This window comes from Heterodontus francisci, chromosome 3 (genome assembly GCF_036365525.1).
Source record: "Heterodontus francisci isolate sHetFra1 chromosome 3, sHetFra1.hap1, whole genome shotgun sequence".
Classification (NCBI taxonomy): Eukaryota; Metazoa; Chordata; class Chondrichthyes; order Heterodontiformes; family Heterodontidae; genus Heterodontus; species Heterodontus francisci.
Window position 1 is genome coordinate 96,721,660 of NC_090373.1, and position 20,421 is coordinate 96,742,080.

At 45.9% G+C, this 20,421-nt stretch overlaps 1 protein-coding gene across 8 annotated transcripts in view; it reads right to left on the bottom strand.

Moving 5' to 3' along the window:
• Nucleotides 1–6,173: 6,173 nt before the first annotated feature.
• opn5 (opsin 5) overlaps nt 6,174–20,421 on the bottom strand; it is a 473,827-nt gene continuing 459,579 nt past the window's right edge. For 7 of the 8 annotated variants that reach the window (XM_068024858.1, XM_068024914.1, XM_068024940.1 and 4 more), the window contains one exon: nt 6,174–6,705. In XM_068024858.1, the coding sequence (XP_067880959.1) occupies nt 6,642–6,705 (64 nt within the window). In that variant the 3' untranslated portion in view covers nt 6,174–6,641. The remainder of the gene's footprint in view (nt 6,706–20,421) is intronic. The other variant, XM_068024869.1, reaches the window with a different exon arrangement.

A 20,421-nucleotide genomic window follows, 5' to 3' on the forward strand; every position in this document is an offset into this window, starting at 1 on the left:
CTCCCAATTTTATCATAAGCCCCCAGATGCTTGTAAGGAGGACTTTGCAGGGTCGACAGGACTGGGTTTGCCGTTGTTGTTTCCAGTGCCTAGATCGATGCTGGGTGGTCCATCGATTTCATTCCTTTTCTTAGGCTTTGCAGTGGTTTGATAGAACTGAGTGGCTTGCTAGGCCATTTCAGAGGGCTTTTTTTTTAAAGAGTCAGCCTCAGTGCTGTGGGTCTGGAGTCACATGTAGGCCAGATCAGGTAAGGATGGCAGATTTCTTTCTCTAAAGGACGTTAGTGAACCTGATGGTTTTTTTACAACAATCAACAATGGTTTCATGGTCTGCATTAAACAAGCTTTTAATTCCAGATTTACTAATTGATTTCAAATGTCACCATCTGCCGTGGTGGGATTCAAACGCATGTCCTCGGAGCATTTGCATAGACCAGTGACATTACCGCTGTACCACCACCTCCCCAATAGAGTGCAAAGTCCAATATAAGGGCAAGTCCCTCAAGTTACCAATTGCTGGAGTGCGATAGTTCAACAAACCAAAGTTAATGGTCAAAAACTGGCTTCACAAGCTGAAGTTAGACTGGAAACATGTTTTCCAAGTTGAGATGACTAAGAAGCTTGATCAGCTATTCAATAGTTACAGCAGCATTTTCGAGAACAGCTATGAAGATATAATCGGTGTGAATGTGCTCACTTTCAAATTAGGCCTGATGCAAAGCCAGGCACCGTTAGGCTGGTTACTCATGTTCTCAAACCCAGGCTGAAGAGGAACTAAAGAAGCTAGAGAGGAACAATGTGCTCATGAAAACTGACCACAGTGATTGAACAACCCAAATTGTAGTCGTGCCCAAGTCAGATAAAACTGTAAGACTAAGCGGGAACTACAAAGTCATAATCAACCAGGCAGTGGATGATGAGCAGTATCCATTAATGACCCATTAGTGCATGTGGAGTTAACAGGATCCAAGATATTAATAAAGTTGCATTTGTCCCATGCTTATGTGGATCGAGAGAGTCAGCAATACCTCACAATAAACACACACATGGGGCTGAATGCAGTTTCCCCCCAGGTGTTGGGGTCTGTGGCGGGGGAGGCCCGCCACCTACCCTGACGCCGTGAGGGCGCAGCCCAATCTTCACCGAGGTGGAGGAGCCTCGTGACGGCCGCCAGGCCGCTTGGGATGGGCCCGGCATTTACATATTTGAATAAATGTAAATACTTGCCTTTATTGCAAGCCCATCACCACCTCTGGTGCCAGTGTGATCTTTGTGCCTCTGGCTGGCACTCCCACACTGTTCGATCCCCATCCAGGGAATTGAGGCACCACACTGGTTGGGAGGGGGGAGAAGATCATTTTTCCTGTGTGAGGGCGTGGGGGGGAGCAGCGATAAAGAGCTTTCATTGGTGGAGGGGATGGTGGGAAGGGGTAAGGTTGATAGTTTGTGCACTTTGAGGGGGACAGGTTATTTGGAAAACACAAGTGTTTTGGGGTGGAGGGGGAAAGTACTTAATATTGTGGGTATTGAGGGGTGAGTGGGGTAGGAGTGGGAGAGGTCCAAACATACAGGTTTCAATTGTTTTCAAAAATGTGTCATGATGCTTTAAAAATCCCGGAAAGGATCCAAGCCCTTTAAAAATGGCGTCATTGACTATGCACAGGCAGCTGATGCCATTGTCAGTGATGGACGGACCACCCTCTCCATGTGATCGGGAGGAGCAGGCCGCCCCATCCATTCAAATGAGCCGCCGCACTGATGATTGCGGCAGCTCACCGACATGCAGCCGGCGCAGGCTGGATGACACTTTCTTCTCCTGCCTCCAACCTTGGCAACAGCTGAACAAGATTCCGGCCATGAGGTTATTCTTCTACATGAAGCTGTCCAATGTTGTGAAGTCTTCTCCAAAAATCTTTCAAATTACAATGGATAAGATTTTGGAAGGAGTGCCGCATTACTTGTGCAATCAGGATGACGTGTTGATCACAACTTGAACAGAGGAAGAGAATCTTCAAGAGTTGGATGAAGTATTAAAAAGGCTCAACGATCACAATGTGAAGTTGAAAAGGAGCAAGTGTGCCTTTGTGCAGTCTGTGGTGATGTAACTTGGCTTGAAAATCAATGAAAAGCTACTACAGCCAATGAAAGAGAAATTAGAGGCTACAGTCAATGCTCCAAAGCCAAAAGATGTTTCTGAGCTTGGATTTTTTCTAGGCGTGATTCAAATTACTTGCGATTTCTGTCTGAGTTTGCAATGGTGTTGGTTCGACTACATGAGTTGTTGAAGAAAGATGAGAAGTGCAAATGGTCTAAAGCACAACAAGATGCTCATGATGCATGGAAGAGAAGCTTGACCAGTGATGCACTACTCATTCATTATGACACAAATCATGACCTGAAGCTAGCATATGACATTACAATCTATGGAGTTGGAGCAGTGGTCATGTCATGGATGATGATCAAGAGAAGTCCATAGCATTCATGTCACGTACCCTGACCAAGAGTGAACGCAACTACAGGCAGATAGAAAAGGAAGTGAAGAAAGGAAGAAAAGGAATTTTCACCAGTTTTTGTTGGGTGGAAGCTTTATGCTATTTCCACAGCATAAACCCCAAGTAGCTATTCTGAGACCAAAGTCTACAATACTGACAATGGCGGTGTCAAGGATGCAAAGATGGACTCCACTTCTTTCAAAGTACAATTAGAACATCGAGTATCATAGTTAAAGGAGAATGCTCTAGCTGACGCACTGTCGCATTTGCCGCATGAAGACTCAGAAATAGGCTGTGAAGGTGCAATCTTCACAATAGGAGTTGTGGATGAGGACTTACCAATCAGTTCAACTGAAATTGCAGCTGAAACTCAGAAAGACTCAATGTTGAAAGGAGTCTATGAACAGACATTGAATGGTTAGACAGAATTTGACCGTTTTACAGATGAGGAACTTAAATCATTGCACAATCATCACAATGAGTTGTCATGTGAACAGGGCTGAACAAAGTGGTAGTACCTAGGTCTTTGAGAAATAGGATTTTGTCAGAACTTCATACTGTTACGGTCAGGTGAGGAGGGGTTGAAGGGTTTCCCTCTTTTTCCTCTCCTTGTTTGACCACAACAGGTTTAATTCTTTCTTAAATTGGATGTATTGACCAATTGAGTAGGTGTTTGATTACTTACTTGCTATGATCATAACAAGAACCAATCAGACAGGTTTTCTTGAGTTAACAAAGAAAGAGGTTAACTTTATTGTACCTAAACCAAACTAATAAAATAATAAACAATGTGCCGACTTTCAATCTCACACACACACTAGAGGTTTACACACACACAAATAAGTTACAGAGTGGGGAAAGGTAGATTGGTTGAGTTAGAGTCCATGAAAAAGGTATGAAGTCTGTGGAATTTGGTAATTCGTCTGGCTTCTAGCTGAATTCAGTGGTCCTGAGGCTTTTAGTTTGAAGAGATAGATGACTGGTTCACTTGGTCCCTTGAAGACAGTGGTGTGGATGATTTCCTCCATTGGGGTTTCTGTTTGTAGCTGGAGTAGGCAAAGGTGGTCAGTCAACGAGCAGGATTTGAAAGCTTTCAAGCTGGAGTAGAGAGAGAGAGATAGAGGGGCCTCCACTTAGGGTCCGCACAGGTCAGAGTCCAGTTGCTTCTCCTTTGCTGCAGAGAAAACACCAGATTAAAACCACAGATGGGGAGGGGCATGTCGCATGACAGTCACTCAGTGATTCAAGCATAGCAGTTAGCATTATTTCTCTGCTCGCTGAAAGAACAGGTAGTTCCTTTAAACTTCCTGGGTCGTGGTTCTTGTTGGGAAATGCACAGGCATTTCGTCTCCTTTCTCACAGTCCTTGCATGTAGGATACAATGTAGCAAACTAGGTGAACATCTTAAGCTGCTATCAGTCATCCTGTTTTAATAGTTCTTTTTAAATTTCTTCAAAAAAATATAAATTCACATGTTCAGTCAGTGGACCAAAGAAAATTATCATTCAACACATTGGTGTAACAATACTGAACACACAGGAATAGTCAATATGAAATCTATAGCTAGAAGTTTTGTTTATTGGCCTATTCTAGACAGTGATCTAGAATCATTGGTCAGCACGTGTACTATTTGCCAAAACTGTAGAAAGAAGCCATCTAAAACTCCTTTGCAATTATAGTAATGGTAGCCCCAACCATTTTAAACAGTCCATTTAGCTCACATAATCCTGGTAAGAGATGAAGCAAAACATGAGCATGATCTGCTTGATCATGAGCTCATCTCAGAGTTTCCACCATTTCAGACTTCAGTGACTGAAGTACCAATTTCAATACCAAGATCTTCTCTAAATTCTGAACCTAATCAAGTAGTCCAAAACCTGACTTACACAAAAACCTGTAGATCAGAGACACTTCATAAAATCGTGATGGGAGGGGTCCCCGCTTGGTGGCAGGGCTCTCATTTGAATAATCAACTTCATGTAAATTAAATGATAATGAACTTACCTGGTCACGACAGCCATTCCATGGCGATATTACCAGCGACGGCCGGAACTCGCCTTCAGAACTCCATACGGAGTTCCAAAGCGAGACATTGGTGGGAACAAGGGAGGAGTGCAAATTTAAAGTTTGGGGGCGGGGGGGGTGGGGGGGGGAGCAGGGAAAAGGCTTTTGATTGGTGGAGGGGATGGTGGGAAAGAGCCAAGGTTTAAAGTAGCTAAAGGTCGGGGCGGTGGGTGGTGAGGGAGGTCAGGATCAAACCAAAGATTTTTAGGGGGGGAATTTCCAATTAATCCATCGATTCCTCCTTGGGGGTGTGTGTGAGGGCAGTGAGAATGTTATGAAATGCTGCACTTACATTTTCACCATCCTTTATCATTAAAAATTTAAATGTCATGTAAAGGCTTGAAGCCCTTTAAAAATGGCGCCGCCACCTGCGTGGTGGTGCCGGACGCCATTGCCGGGGATGCGATGGCTGCCCACTCTACGTCTTGGGGTGGCCGCTCTGCCCCCTCCATTTAAATGAGCCCCCGCGTGTAATATTGCTGGGGCTCTGCGTCGGCACCTCCATGTCAGAAGGCTGCCGACTTTCGCTGCAGAGCGCAGTGCACTGATGAAATTCAGCCATATATCTTTTAAAAATTTGCACTAACACTGTAATTTATTTCGAGTATACGTTTTCTCATAGCATTACATTTGGAAGATACTATCCATACAGTGATAATGTTCTACCCATGATAACTTATCATTCATAAGCAGAAAATCTTCTTCTTTGGCCTCCTTATCTCGAGAGACAATGGGTAAGCGCCTGGAGGTGGTCAGTGGTGTGTGGAGCAGCACCTGGAGTGGCTATAAAGGCCAATTCTAGAGTGACAGGGTCTTCCACAGGTGCTGCAGAAAAACTTGTTTGTCGGGGCTGTTTCGCAGTTGGCTCACCCCTTGCGCTTCTATCTTTTTTCCTGCCAACTGCTAAGTCTCTTCGACTCGCCACACTTTAGCCCCACCTTTATGGCTGCCCGCCAGCTCTGGCAAACGCTGGCAACTGACTCCCACGACTTGTGATCAATGTCACAGGACTTCATGTCACGTTTGCAGACGTCTTTAAAGCGGAGACATGGACGGCCGATGGGTCTGATACCAGTGGCGAGCTCGCTGTACAATGTGTCTTTGGGGATCCTGCCATCTTCCATGCGGCTCACATGGCCAAGCCATCTCAAGTGCCGCTGACTCAGTAGTGTGTATAAGCTGGGAATGTTGGCCGCCTTGAGGACTTCTGTGTTGGAGATACGGACCTGTCACCTGATGCCAAGTATTCTCCGGAGGCAGCGAAGGTGGAATGAATTGAGACGTCGCTCTTGGCTGACATACGTTGTCCAGGCCTTGCTGCCACAGAGCAAGGTATTGAGGACACAGGCTTGATACACTCGGACTTTTGTGTTCTGTGTCAGTGCGCCATTTTCCCACACTCTCTTAAGCAGAAAATAATATTTTGGTTACTGCTACTTCGCTTTTTTGGAAATAGGAATGTTACTTTGTATAAAATATTACTTGTACATAGGAAATAAATTAATGATAAATGATTTTTCATTGAACAATCCCAGATACTACCACAAAACAGTAAATACCTTTCAAATACATTTATTTAATGATGATTATTAATCATAATATGAAGAAAATGCCAGTTACAACAATCACAAATAGTTCTTACCTGGAATACCATATCTTTTACATATAAGAAACTTCACATATTAAAGGTGTATGGAGAAATAACACATCTTAGTCTGCATACTTCAGCAAAACATGTCAGCAAGCTTGTTTGTGACTACTCATAATAGTTGCAGTTTAAAATATTGAATTAATAGTCATTTAATGTTACCATGTTTAGATATGAATTGCCAGAAAACACTTGCATTAAATTTCTATTGAGAAACAGCACAGCATCATCGGTTTTGAGTGATTTTATCATGATTGATACAAGAGAAAGCAAAAATTGTGTTTATATCAGTAAATACAAGCTGCTATAATTACTATTCAAGACATGCTTATGTGTGTTTGTGGTCTTCATGCATTGGAATCTGTCCAGGAAAAGCTGATTATCAACTGATAAGGTGGATATCAGGAAAGCTTTTAAAGAATGAGTTCACTCCAGTTTCAGTTCTCCAACGTTGTCTCATTCACTTCTGAGTATCTACAACTTGCAGCTCCTGAGACGGATCTAATACAAAATAAAGCCACCAATGAGAGGAAAAGTAGTATTTTGTGAAACTACAAACAAAATTATGTTTATCTTCAGTTCTTACAATCTGACATGAGTTTCATTTCCTGTGCTCAACATGCAGAGTCCTTGTTCATTCAACAGGATAGAGGGTTAAACTTCTTTTATCGGTCTGGCTTCAGTATTTATCAATTTAAATCAAACTATTTATTATTTTTTACATCACATTATATTGTAATACTTTAAACAAACCTCTCTGCCACATTGTTGCAATTTATCATTTATCCAATATTTTCAGTAATCATCATTGTACAATTCTGAATGGAGGCAAACAGATTGTTAGCCAAGAAATTTCTTTCATATTAATGAACTTTTACTGCTCTTTGCTTACTCTTTCTGTTATAGTGTGACAAAAAAAGCAATTCTGTATTTTTGTATTTATGTAGGGGGTCCTATAATTCAGTTACTAGATATAAGTGTCAGTAAGGTAGCATGCAGAAAACCAGCGGCATCTGTAGTGGTGATGGATACACAAATTTTCAGTGACACTGGTCATAAGAACATGGAAGTATCTCTCACAAATACACCACACCTAGCTATCCTCCTAGCCAAGCTACTCCAGTGGAGTTACAACACAGAATCTATTTGTTGGTTGGCATCCTTCCATGTATGAGAGATGATGGACATGCAGCAAACAATTCATTTAAATGGGTTGTCTTCTCTTGGTGTACCTTTGCTGATGGCTGTGAAGGCCAATCCTTGAGAGGCAGGTTCTGCCACAAGTGCTGCACGTGAAGCTGCCAAGTGATGCTGTGAGTTGTTAGTTTTTGACATTGGTGCCTATTGCCAAGCCGCTGTAGCAACTGGTCATCGTGATAGTGCACCCCAGTCCACAGGATGTGCCACCATTTCCCTCCTTCGCCAGCTACTGACTCCCAGGTGTGATAGTCAACATTTAGGGGCTTCATGCCACACTTTCAAGCATTCTTGAAGCGGAGCTTTGGGCACCCCACTGGTCATCTGGCCCTGTCTTCCTCACCATACAGAAGGTTCTTGGGTATACGACCATCTTCCATCCTGCAGACGTGTCTGATCCACCGAAGCCGCCTCTATTTGATTAGCGCCAACACACTTATGAGCTCCGCCTTTGAGAGGACTGCTGCATTTGTGATTTTGTCCTGCCAGGATATACCTATAATGTGCTGCAGACAGCGAAGATGGAAATTATTGAGCTTCTTTTCCTGGTAGCTGTAAGTCACAAATGTTTCAGAGCCATACAGTAAGGTGCTGATAACAGGCCTTATAAACCATCAGCTTGGTCCTAAGGGTCAGCTTGGTGTTATTCCATGCACTTTTCGCAAATCAGCCAAAGGTGGTAGCTGCTTTCCCTATGTGTGTATCGAGCTCTGCATCAAGGGACAGATGGTCTGTCAACATGGACACAAGTTAGCAGGCTTTGCTAACCACTTCCAGTGGGGTGTTATTTAGTGTAACCAGGGGCAGAGATGCAACAACTTGTCCCATGACCACGGTTTTCTTGATGCTTATCGTCAAGGAGAACAGGATACAGGCACAGGAGAGATAGTCCATCTGTCTTTGTAGTTGAGTTTCTGTGTGAGCTACTGGGTGTGAGCTACTAGCGCATCATCATCAGCGTAGAGGAGTTCTCTGGTCAGTACGGGATGTGCTTTTGTCTTCGCTTTCAGCCTTGATAGACTGTAGAGCTTGTCGTCTAACCTAGTGTGCAAGTAGACTCCTTCTCAATCTGCAGGAAAGGCAAAGGTCAGGAGCATGCACAAGAGCGGGGGCTAGGACACAACCCTGTTTCACTCCATTCTTCACTCGAAACTGTTGGAAGTGGAGTATTCAAACTGTACAGTACATTGCATGTTGTCATGGAAGGGGCGGATGAGACTGAGGAGCTTCGGTGGACAGCCAAATTTTCCCAAAATCACGTAGAACCCTGCTCTGCTGACGGTGTCGAACGACTTAGTGAGATCTACGAAAGTAAGGTAAAGGGGTATACTCTGTTCCCTACACTTCTCTTATAGCTGGCGTATGGAGAAGATCATATCCACAGTAGATCTGCTGACATGAAAACCACACTGCACTTCCGGGTACACTCGGTCTGCAAGTAAATGGAGTCTTTTAAGTATGACCCTAGCAAAGGCCTTCCCTGTGATGCTAAGGAGTGAAATGCACCTCTAGTTGTTGCAATCTCCTCTGTTGCCTTTGTTTTTGTATAGCGTGATGATTTTGGCATCACTCATCTCCTGTGGAACAGAGCCTACTTTCCAGCAGAGAAGGAGAAGGTCATAAAGGTCTGACAATAGATGGAAGGTTCCATGCTTGAGCAGTTCAGCTGGGATTCCATCCTTGCCCAGTGCCCTTCTGCTCGCTAGGCGGTCTATGGTCTTCTTGAGCTCCAGTGATGAGGGTTCTTCATCTAACTCATCCATAACAGGAAGTTGTGGGAGAGCATCGAGCATAGACTGGGAGATGTCTAACTCACAGCAGCAGAGCTCACAGTCGTGTTCAGCCCAGCAGGCCATCTGTTTACTTCTGTCAATGAGTATTTTACCATCAGCAACTTTGGTGATGGCAGGGCCAAGCACCCTCTTGATTCCTTCATATATAGCTTGTAGATTTCCTTTGTCACATGCAGTTTGGATTTCTTGACACAAGTTGATCCAGTGTCTGCGCAGTATCTCCCTCTCCTTTGGACGGCTGTCTTGGTTACTTTCAGGTTATGCAGTGTCTTATTGGACAATATGGAAATTAGCCCAGGTTTGTGCTAACTACAGAAAGCAGAGAACATCTAACCCAACAAATTACCACTGTGACAGCCTCCACCCAATCAGCAAAGAGATGGAAGGAGTCAACAACAGCACCATCAAACAGCAACTAGCTGTTGCCAGTGCTCTGTTCAGGTTCTGCCAGAACCACACTACTCCAGACCACATCACAGCCTTAATCTAGGCATGAACATTAGAACTAAATGCCAGAAAAGGGCAAAAGTAACTGCTCTCGCCATCAAAGCAATGTTTGACCAAGTATGGTACCAACAGTCCCTAGCAAAACTGTCAATGGGTATCAAAGTGAAACCCTTCAACAACCGGAGTCATACCTGACACGTAAGGTAGTCATGGTTGTTGCAGGCAAATCACCACAGCCCCAGAACATGATTGCAAGAATTCCTCACAGCATCATCCTTAGTCCAACTATCTTCAGCTACTTTATCAATGATCCCCTTTCATTGTAAGATCAGGAATGTGGCTGTTTATTGATGATTCTGGGTGATCATCTCCATTCACACCCCCTCTGATAATGAAACATTTCATGTCAGTCTACAGCAGAACCTGTCAAACAAGTGACAAATAATATGCGCAACACAGAAACAGCCCCACAATAAACAACTCTAACAAAAGGCTTAACCACCTCCCTCAACCTTGAATGGCATGACCACCAATACTCCGTTTAACTGAACCAGCAAAATCCATAACATGGCCTCAAGACCAGGAAAGAGACTGGATACTCTGGAATGACTGACTCACCTCCTGATTCCTCAAAGCCACTTCACCATCTATAAGGCTCAAGTCAGCCTTTGGAATAGTATGGAGCTACAACACTCAATGCTGGACATAACCCAGGATCAAGCAGTCCACTGACTAGGGCCACCTGCCACTGGACTCAATATCCACTTCTTCTACCACCAGCAAACTTTGGCTGAAGTAGGCATTGTCTATAGGATACACTGCAGCAACTCACTGAGTTTTTTTTTATTCATTCATGGGATGTGGGTGTCACTGGCTAGGCCAGCATTTATTGCCCATCCCAAATTGCCCTTGAGAAGGTGGTGGTGAGCTGCCTTCTTGAACCACCGCAGTCCACGTGGGGTAGGTACACCCACAGTGCTATTAACTTTGTAGTGGTTAGATACAACTGAGTGGCTTGCTAGGCCATTTCAGAGGGCATGTAAGAGTCAACCACATTGCTGTGGGTCTGGAGTCACATGTAAGCCAGACCAGGTAAGGACAGCAGATTTCCTTCCCTAAAGGACATGAGTGAACCAGATGGGTTTTTACAACAATTGACAATGGTTTCATGGCCATCATTAGACTAGCTTTTTAATTCCAGATTTTTATTAATTGAATTCAAATTCCACATTCTGCTGTGGTGGGATTTGAACCCATGTCCCCAGAGCAATACCCTGGGTCTCTGGGTTACTAATCCAGTGACAATACCACTATGCCACTCCCTCCCCTAGTCCAAAAACCTCTTCTACGAAGAAGGACAAGGAAGTAAAGGCCTACTCGGGTATAAAATTGAAACCCAACCTGGGCCCAACCCGACCACAGCCAACCCGAACCCGACCCGGACCCGAGTCCTTTAATCTTTTTTCACGCCCGACCTGACACGAATATCGTTCATCCATTCTAGCAGCAGGCTATTCCTGCAGATGGAGTTGAGGGAAATCATGGGTAAGCTTGATCCCGTGAGTTCCTAGAGGCAGAACTGTCCAGCCCGATCCGACCCGAACTTGAATGCTGCACTCGGAATGTAGACCCGACGCGACCAAAACCCAACACGTAGTCGGGTCTAGTTGGGTTCGGGTCGGGTAGCCAGGCTTTACAAGGAAGTGACACACTAACCCTGACCTGTACATAGACCATTATTCTTCATTGTTGCTGGGTCAAAATCCTGGAAATCCCTACAAAACACCATCATGGCAGCACCATGAGCACAGGATTGCTGGAGGAGAAGGTTCACCAGCATCTTGCCACACTTTCTAATTGTAACTGTATTTGTCTTGATTGCAAATACACACACTGTATTTGGCGTCTATTTTGACAGGGTGTGAAGAAAACAGTGAGACAATGGGCTGAATTTTATTAGCGAGCCGCACTCTGCAGCGGCCCGCTTTGAATTCAGTGGCTTTCCGACACGGAAATGCCGCCGCAGAGCCCCCGTGATATTATGCACGGGGGCTTATTTAAATGGAGGGGGTGGTGTGGCCGCCCCCAATGGCATAGAGGGGGCGGCCGCCATGTCCCCGCCAACCACCACGCAGGCCCTGCTGCTATTTTTAAAGGACTTCAAGCCCTTAGCAAAGATTTAAATTGTTAAAGGTATATTAGACGTAATTTCTTCTTAATAAATAATTGGAAGATGGAGGCCCTTTCCCAACCACCTCCCCCACCTCCCCCCATAGTTTTCTCATTGCCCTATATTCACAAAACTTCTTTTATTCCCTACCCGAACTTTTCCCCCTAACCTTCTCACATTTGCCCTTCAACTCCTTCCCACTATCGCCACAGCCAATAAAAAGTGTTTTCCCCACTCCCCCACCCCTCCTGCCCTGAAAATTTTATTCCCTTCCCCTCCCCACCAGCGTCTCACCTCGGAACTCCATATGGAGTACCGACGGCTTGCGAGTTGTGATCGGTGGTGGTAAAATCGGCGTGGGACGGCCACTGCCAGAAGGTAAGTTCATTTGCATCTTATTTTTTGCATTTGTGGCGGGGCGGCCACACTGCCAGGTTCCCCCACTGCCAGTAATATGCGGCAGGCCCTTCTCGGCTTCGGGGGTCGAGGCAGGCCTCTCCCCACAGAATTTTGCGGTCCCCCCGCCACAACTCACGGCATCGAAGAGCTGGTAAAATTCAGCCCTAGGAGTTACCTGACATTTCATGGCAGTGATTGTCTCAGGTGACAAGACCTGCCATTAAAATGGCGGGCAGTTATTAAAATGAAAAAATAACAAAATGGTGAGTACAGTAAAATCTTCATACTCCAACACAACAGCATAACTAGATTTCAGCTGGCTGTTTTTAACTAAACCAATAACTGTGTTCTTTCTTCAGCTGTGTCATCCTCTGGTGCAAATTATTTTGGCTGTGGGATTAATAAATTGACTCCCCACTTCAGATTTGCTGCTATGCACACTGAGACATAGGCACAGCAGGAGATCAGGAGAAACACCACAGAAATTCAAGACCAATATGTCACAGGTTCCACAGCAAGAGGGCATCGTCTCAAACTTAGAAGACGGAAGATAAAATGCTTAGATTTAACTACCTTAGACAGAGAGTGGTGAATGTATGGTGTGGATTGCCATAGGAGGCAGTGAGGCCTGACTGTATTTACAAATTGAAAAGAGAACTGGAGAAAGATTTACTCGAGAATTCGACACTTGGACCAACCCAACTTCCCACAATAGTCGTTTCAGGTCTTTTACTTTCCTGTGTTCCATATTGCAGTCTCATGCCATCACAATCCCATTTTCTCAGAAGAACCACACAAGCAGTTAGCACAACTATTCCTTCCATTAGGGTGTCACTGAAGAGAAAAAAGCTAGGGGTGTGAAATTCAGATCCATAGCGCTACTGGAGACAGCACAATGGAAGCTCTGAATGGGACCCGCTATACGTCCAGCCCTTCTGGCATGGCCCACGGGGCACCCCATGCTGGGAAAGGGGCTCGCACGGGTGTCCCTTGCGTGTGCCTGAAGTCTTGGAACTAGTGCTGTCATGACATGAAACAGCCCTGCCAGATGATTTGACGCACTATTTACAAACTTGACCACGCAGGCTCATTCAACTTATTCGCTTGTCACTTACCAAAGAACATGTATTTAGCTGCAATAGGGGTCCAGTAGTAGTGTTATTTAAAGGGCCATGCACCTAACTTGCAGGTAACATAATTTTGAAGAACTTCTACTATTGCAAAATCTCTGGAAGTACTCTGGAATGTTTCTGAAGGTGTTGAGGTGAGTTGCTGGATTTGACAGGGAGTGTTACTGCATCCTCACAGGGAGGGCAGAAGATTTGATGACCTGTCCACACAAAGGCTGCAACAGGTACATGGGCTGCAGCTGCAATGCTTCTAGGTCTGCAGGACGACAGGGAAATGGAGCAGAACTGTGGAGTGGGTAAACTCCGCATGATGCCCTCTGCCAAGTTGGAGCTGGACTCCTCCATGCTCCTTGACAGTGACAGAAGGCTGGCTGGCAGGCTTGCCAATGCATCAAGCATCTCAGTGTGCATGCCCATCAGCCTTCTCCTGTACAATGCCCCACTGAGATCCTCATCTGAGTGTCCTGTAGCAGAATTTGTCAGTGACATCACCCTCTGGTGAGCTGGCACATGAGCTATCCTTCCCCCCACTTGGGGCAGTCCACTCGTGCACAATGACTCTATACTAGCCTCCAACATGTGTGGTGCTAGTTCCTGAGCTGATGGCTGCGAGTGTCAGATCAAGTCATGGGACCTCTTCATCAGTGCTGTTGTTCTCTCTCTCCCTCCTGGGTGTGCTGTGGCAGGGCAGGTGGAAGTTCTTGGGTGGCTGAGAGCAGGAAATCAGAAAGGGAGATCTGGTGTGAGAGGTAAAAAGCAAAGAGATCCATAGTCACACCATCAGCAGCTTGCTCATCAGATACCAGGATCAGAGTGAGTTGTGAGTTGAGAAGAGGCATAAGGCAGGAACATGCTGTCATTCTCAACATTCTGAGCAATGCTGGATGTCACAGACTCTGTCGCAGTCAGCCCCATGATGCGGAGAACCATTTCCTCCATAGGGCTCAGAAGACGCAGGCGTCCTACTCCCCCATTAGTTCTGCTCTGCTTCCTCCTATTATGAGTCACCTTGTCCTGCAAGCGAGAGGGTAGAATGCCACTGATTATGTTCCACTGTGTTTGGGTGACATGCCTGCCATAGCTGAATAGCTGGATGAACATGCAAGCAGCAGGAACTGGTTGTGAGGCAGGCACCAACAGCATCCTGGGGATTATCATTGACCAGAGATTTAACTGGAGCAGCCATATAAGTACTGTGGCTACAGGAGCAGGTCAGAGGCTGGGAATTCTGCGGCGAGTTACTCATCTCCTGACACCCCAAATCCTGTCCACCATCAGCTAGGCACAAGTCAGGAGTGTGATGGAATGCTCTCCACTTGCCTGGATGAGTGTAGCTCCAACAACACTCAAGAAGCTCAACACCATCCAGGACAAAGCAGCCTGCATGATTGGCCATCTACAAACGTTCACTCCCTACACCACCGACACACAGTGGCAGCGGTGTGTACCATCTACAAGATGCACTGCAGCAACTCACCAAGGATCCTTCAACAGCACCTTCTAAACCCATGACCTCTACCACCTAGAAGGACAAGGACAACAGACGCATGGAAAACCACCACCTGCAAGTTCCCCCCAAGCCACACACCGTCATAATTTGGAACTATATTGCCATTCCTTCACTGTCACTGGGTCAAAATCCTGGAACTCCCTTCCTAAATGCACTGTGGGTATACCTACCTCACATGGACTGAAGAGGTTCAACAAGATTCACCAGCACCTTCTCAAGGGCAATTGAGGATGGGCAACACCTTGCCAGTGATGCTCACATCCCAAGAAAGAACAAAAAAAATGTGTTAGGATGAGGTGGAGTATCTGGATGTTATGCGTGAGTCCTGAGTTCCAGCAACTGCTGCTGGTTGAGTGATGGAGGTGTGATGCACTAAGCAGCGTGAGAGGTTGCTGGAGTTATGGGCAGGAGTTGTCACGTGAAGATGCATTCACTGACCTTGACCACCCATGTGAGCTCATTAGACTTCATGTGGCACAGTTGTTAAGTCCTTGGGTCCAGGCACAGGGAATAGATCTCCCAGGCCACCTGCTCCCAGTCCCTTCTGAAGGTTGTCCTTGAGGGCCTTCTGGCCCCCGACAGAACCATAGCCTCTCTTCTGTCCGCCTCCACCACTGAGACCTCCAGAGCTACATTCGTGATCGTGGGAGCCCTCTCTCTGTCCTGGTGTCCCATTGCATTCATCCAGACCCTCCTGTGTTTCAGTGCAGCTTCCATTTAAGAGGAACAGACTGCCTTTAAGAGAAGCAGGCTGTCTGCACCATGGGCTCTCCACGAATGCTGCCCATTCCCCTGTTGAGCACTTAGACAGCCAACAGCGTGGGCCCCAATCAGACCAATGATACAATCAGGTAAATGAGAAGGTTAACACCAATTTGGTGTGCTGTCTACCTCCACGGCAATGGGCACAGACAGATCACAATTCCCAACCCCCACACCCAAAAAACTGCAAACAACAATTTTTAGCCCTAGATTTTCTATGGCACATTCATACAGAGTATAAGGGGAAAGCACTATGGAAAATCACACTGACAGCATTCACTGAACACACTATTATATAAATAAAAACATGTGCAATTTTAGATGACAGCGTTCAGAAGAGAGCAGAGACAAGTCAATTGCTGTGGTAACAGATGATATAGACAGAAAAATGTAGCAAAAGTTAGGAAGTGAAAGGTTGATAGGCAGATCTGAACTTAGACCTTTTTAAAGGTCATCTGGACTTATTGGAAGCCATTAACTGTAAGTACTTGCTGCATCAATCTATCTCCCCACTGTTACAACCAGGTGAGAAAGGTGTCTAGCAGTCCCTTTTAGCTTTCACCTGGTCTTATTGTAACTGGGTTTTATTTTTAAACACACTGTGTTTTGAGCTCCCCCTTGGTGAATCCTTGTTCACTGCTTTCCAATTATAAGGCAAAGAAATGAGCACAAACAGTTTTTCTTAGGTTTAAAGAAGAAAAGTGAAAGTTATTAAAACTTAAACTCTAATTCGATTAATGCCTACAGATACAGGCCGCGCCCCGCTAGCATGCATACATGATATGCACATGCAAATGGAGACAGAAAAGAACAGAAGAAAAATAAAGTGAAAAGGTTTGAGGCAATCTCTGAAGGGGATTTGTTACTGTACTTCAAGCTCACTGTAGAGTCTTTGATTGTAGGTAGTCTTGCTTTTCGTTAGAGCCCAGTATTCTTCTTAAATCTTGTTCACTGTAGGAGACTTTTCTCTCTTTGGGTTCATGTGTCTTCAATGGGTCTTCAGTTCCATGAGAAAGAGATGGAAGCAGACAGAAGAGGCGGCGGCAAGCCAGCCACAACAGGTCTTTTCAGTCCAGAAGCAAATAGCTGTCTGTCTTCAAATACTGTTTCTCCAATTTAAAACTCCCCGAGTTGGCCAGCAGGTGGTCACATGACTGACTGGTTTGACCAGGTCTCTTCCTTATATTGGGCGCATCTTAGCAGTCAACGTAGAATGCTAGCTTCTCCACCTTCAACGTCAGGTAATCAAAAGTCCATTGTGGATTAAATTAGAGCAGGGAGTGGCCCTTTTGTGCTTACCAAGCACTGTCTGTTACTATGCAAATGTATTTCCAGTCAAGGGTCTGTTTGTTTTAAAAAACATTTTCTTTCTTTACTCCAGTAATAATTTAAAAATCAATGTTCATGTGGTGAAATGAATGTGCCTCATTCTTGGCAGGTGGGGGCCTGCATGACCCTCCACACTCAGGGGAATGAAATGCGATTTGAAAAAGAAACAGCACATTTCATGAAAAGGTTTGAAAGAAATATAAGATACAGAAAGAAAAACAATGCATTTCTCTCATTCATTTCCATTCATTCATGAGTCTTAAAGCTGATTAAAATTGTCTTTTCTGGGTGCCAGGGCTGCTTTAAATTTCTCTTTTTGACATCCCAGTAGCCATGTGGTTCTTTGGGGAAGCTTTTCTTCAGTTTGCCCATTGCCATTACTGCCGAGGGTTTTGTTCCTGTTGCAGTCATTTTTTTTTCCAGGAGAGGTAGTAGTGGGCGGGTCGATCCTGAACTCTCACTCAGTGCTTTGATGAGTCATGCAAAGGCTTTTGACTTCAGGGGATGGGTGGTTCCCTTTTCCTCTACAAAGTAATTCATGACAACGCTCCGTTCTGGCATACGTCATCAGGATGCGCCGCGGTGCGCACATGCGCAGACGGTCTCATGCCCCCTGCGCATGCGCTGCGGTACGACTTGCCAGGACTGCTTTGCGCATGCGCAGATGACTCGGCACGCGCATGCGCACACATTCTCCTCATCCCTGCGCATGCGCTGTGGTCCGACATGCCAGGACCGTTGTGCGCGTGTGCAGATGACGTCATCGCGTTACGTCGTCTTCCTCGGGCAACGCGCCCGGTTGGCCTCTGCGCATGCGTCAAAGCTTCGGCGCGACTTTTTGAAAGTGGAAGGAGGAGAGGTTTCGTCGGGCATTTTCTCGCATTTTATCTGAATTATTTATTCGTTTTGGAGACTTGCTTCATTTTTATTTGACACAAGAGATTGTTCCAAGGTAAGTTGCTCTGCCTTTGAAAGTTGCTCTGAAAACATTTCCATTGTCTGGGCCACCGCATGTTCTCCAGTCCCTGTTGTGAGTTGCTCTGAAAACATTTCCATTGTCTGGGCCACCGCATGCTCTCCAGTCCCTGTTGTAAGTTGCTCTGAAAACATTTCCATTGTCTGGGCCACCGCATGCTCTCCAGTCCCTGTTGTAAGTTGCTCTGAAAACATTTCCATTGTCTGGGCCACCGCATGTTCTCCAGTCCCTGTTGTGAGTTGGTGTCTGCAGGCACTTTCGTTTTTGTAACGTTTTAATGGAGTGCATTCTGTATTTCTTATCTCATCTCATGTTTCCCGTGTGGTCCCTTAATAGCCTTCCTGAACCTCAAACTTCGGTCATGGCAACGTCAGTAGATTCCACAGAGCAGTTCCTTGCCACCTTCTCAACCCAGGAGTTCGAGAGTTATGACGACTTCAGCAGTAAACTTGAGATGTTTCAACAGGTAGCATGGTCTGCAGGCACATCCTGTGATGTGCCTTGTTATGTTTCACTATGTTAACAATGCTATTTAAATGCGCTTTACTGTTGTGCTTACAGGCAACGGGGAGTCTATTTAAAAAAGTGAGCACCCATACGCTTGAGAGGGAAAACAAGAGACGGCGAGTCGAAATTCCCATCCGCTTTAAGTATGCCTCAGTGAGGCTGTGCTGTGTACACTATGGGCAGCCACGCATCCGTTCCACTGGAGTGAGACCGAATCAGAGGTAGGTGCTGCGGTCACTACATTTCCACTTGTGTAGCTTGTCAGTCCTGTAAAGCTGTTCCTTGATGTGCATTGAACCAAGATTCGATTTGCAGCATCAATACATCTCATCAGTGAGATCCTGTGCCCACAAAGCCACGCGCATATCGCCCCCGTGTCTACGGACTGCCTTTGTTGTGATTTCCTGGATAGACCAATGGCTGGGCGACCACCTCAGCGCAACCTCCTCTGGACTGCGAAACAGGTGCGCACCAGATGTTGGGACCTTGTCATGGTGCACATGTTAACTGCTGCCAGCAACATACCTGGGGATGGCTGGCGTTTTCGTGAGGGCACGAGGCACGTGGGGCGTGCTCATTGAATGTCTGTTATTTTTCAGGTATCTCACCCTGGGCTGTGAGGTCTTCATCAGTGTGAAATTCAATCCGAGCAAGAACAAACTGTGTGTCAGCTCCTACCATCTTGTGCATACCGGTCATGTTTTGCATCCAGAATGTTTACGCTTCTATGCAAGAAGACGACAACTGAACCACGATGAAAGGCAGAAGGTAGAAGAGTTGGTCAAGCTGCAGGCTGGGAACAAACAGCTGAAGGATTATATCGAGCGTTCATTCAATAAGACCGTGACCCTTAGTGACATTAGAAATGTAAAATCCCGGCTCAAGACAGGGGATGACAGCATGGATGCGCTGTGTGATACGCTGGAGAAGATTCAGCAGGACGGGGCCATGGTGCGGGTTGGCCTGCAGGGAAGCAGCATCCTCTATATTGCCTTCATGACACCAGCCATGAAGGCCCACATGCAGGCCTTTCCTGAACTGCTGTTCATGGATGGAACGTACAAGGTGAACAAATGCGGCTACCCTCTGTACCAAGTGATGGTGCAGGACAATGTTGGTAGGGGCAGGGCTGTGTTCTATGCCATGGTGAGGAATGAGACGGCTCAGATGCTGGACGAGATTGTGGGTGTTTTTGTTGATTTCATGGGATCTAGCGCCTGCCGCGTGAGATCAGCCATTGTGGATAAAGACATCAATGAGATCAATGCGATCAGGAAGCATCTCCCAGCTGCAACGGTTCTCCTCTGTCAGTTCCATGTGATGCAGAGCATGAGGAGGAAGATCAGCAGCGACCCACTGAATGGTGAACTGAGGGATCAGTTGTTTATGATCTGCAAGGAAATGGTTCATGCACCTTTGGAGGAGAAGCTCACTAGTTGTGTAGAAAGGATTGGACACCTCTACCCACCCCTGCAGGACTACCTGCTTACAAACTGGATTCCACAGAAGGAGATGTGGGCAGCATGTTCACGCAGTAAAGTCCTAACGTTTGGGAACAACACCAACAATCGCATTGAGTCAGAGAATGGCAAGATAAAGCACCTGCTCCACTCCTCCTCATCCATGAAGGAATGCATCTCAGCGCTGATCTTCCACAATAGTGTCCTGGATCGGGAGCGTGCCTATTACACATTCCTGCAGGGAGCCTCTTTCAAGCGCATCGCAGAGGCGCTAGCAGATCTGCAATCATTTTACACGGGATTCATCGGTCATGCTATGAAGCTGATGCATCAGGATCATAGCCACATTCAGCGAGTACATGTCAAGGAGCAGGATGAAGGCACAGTGACTGTGATTTCTGGCGCCAAACAGTACACACTGCAGATACATGATGGCCAGGCTACCTGCAGCTGCATCTTCTCCACTCAGACTTTGTTGCCCTGCAAACATGCTGTTGTTGTGCAGAGGCATCTGGGGCTGCCTTTGGACAGGCTCGC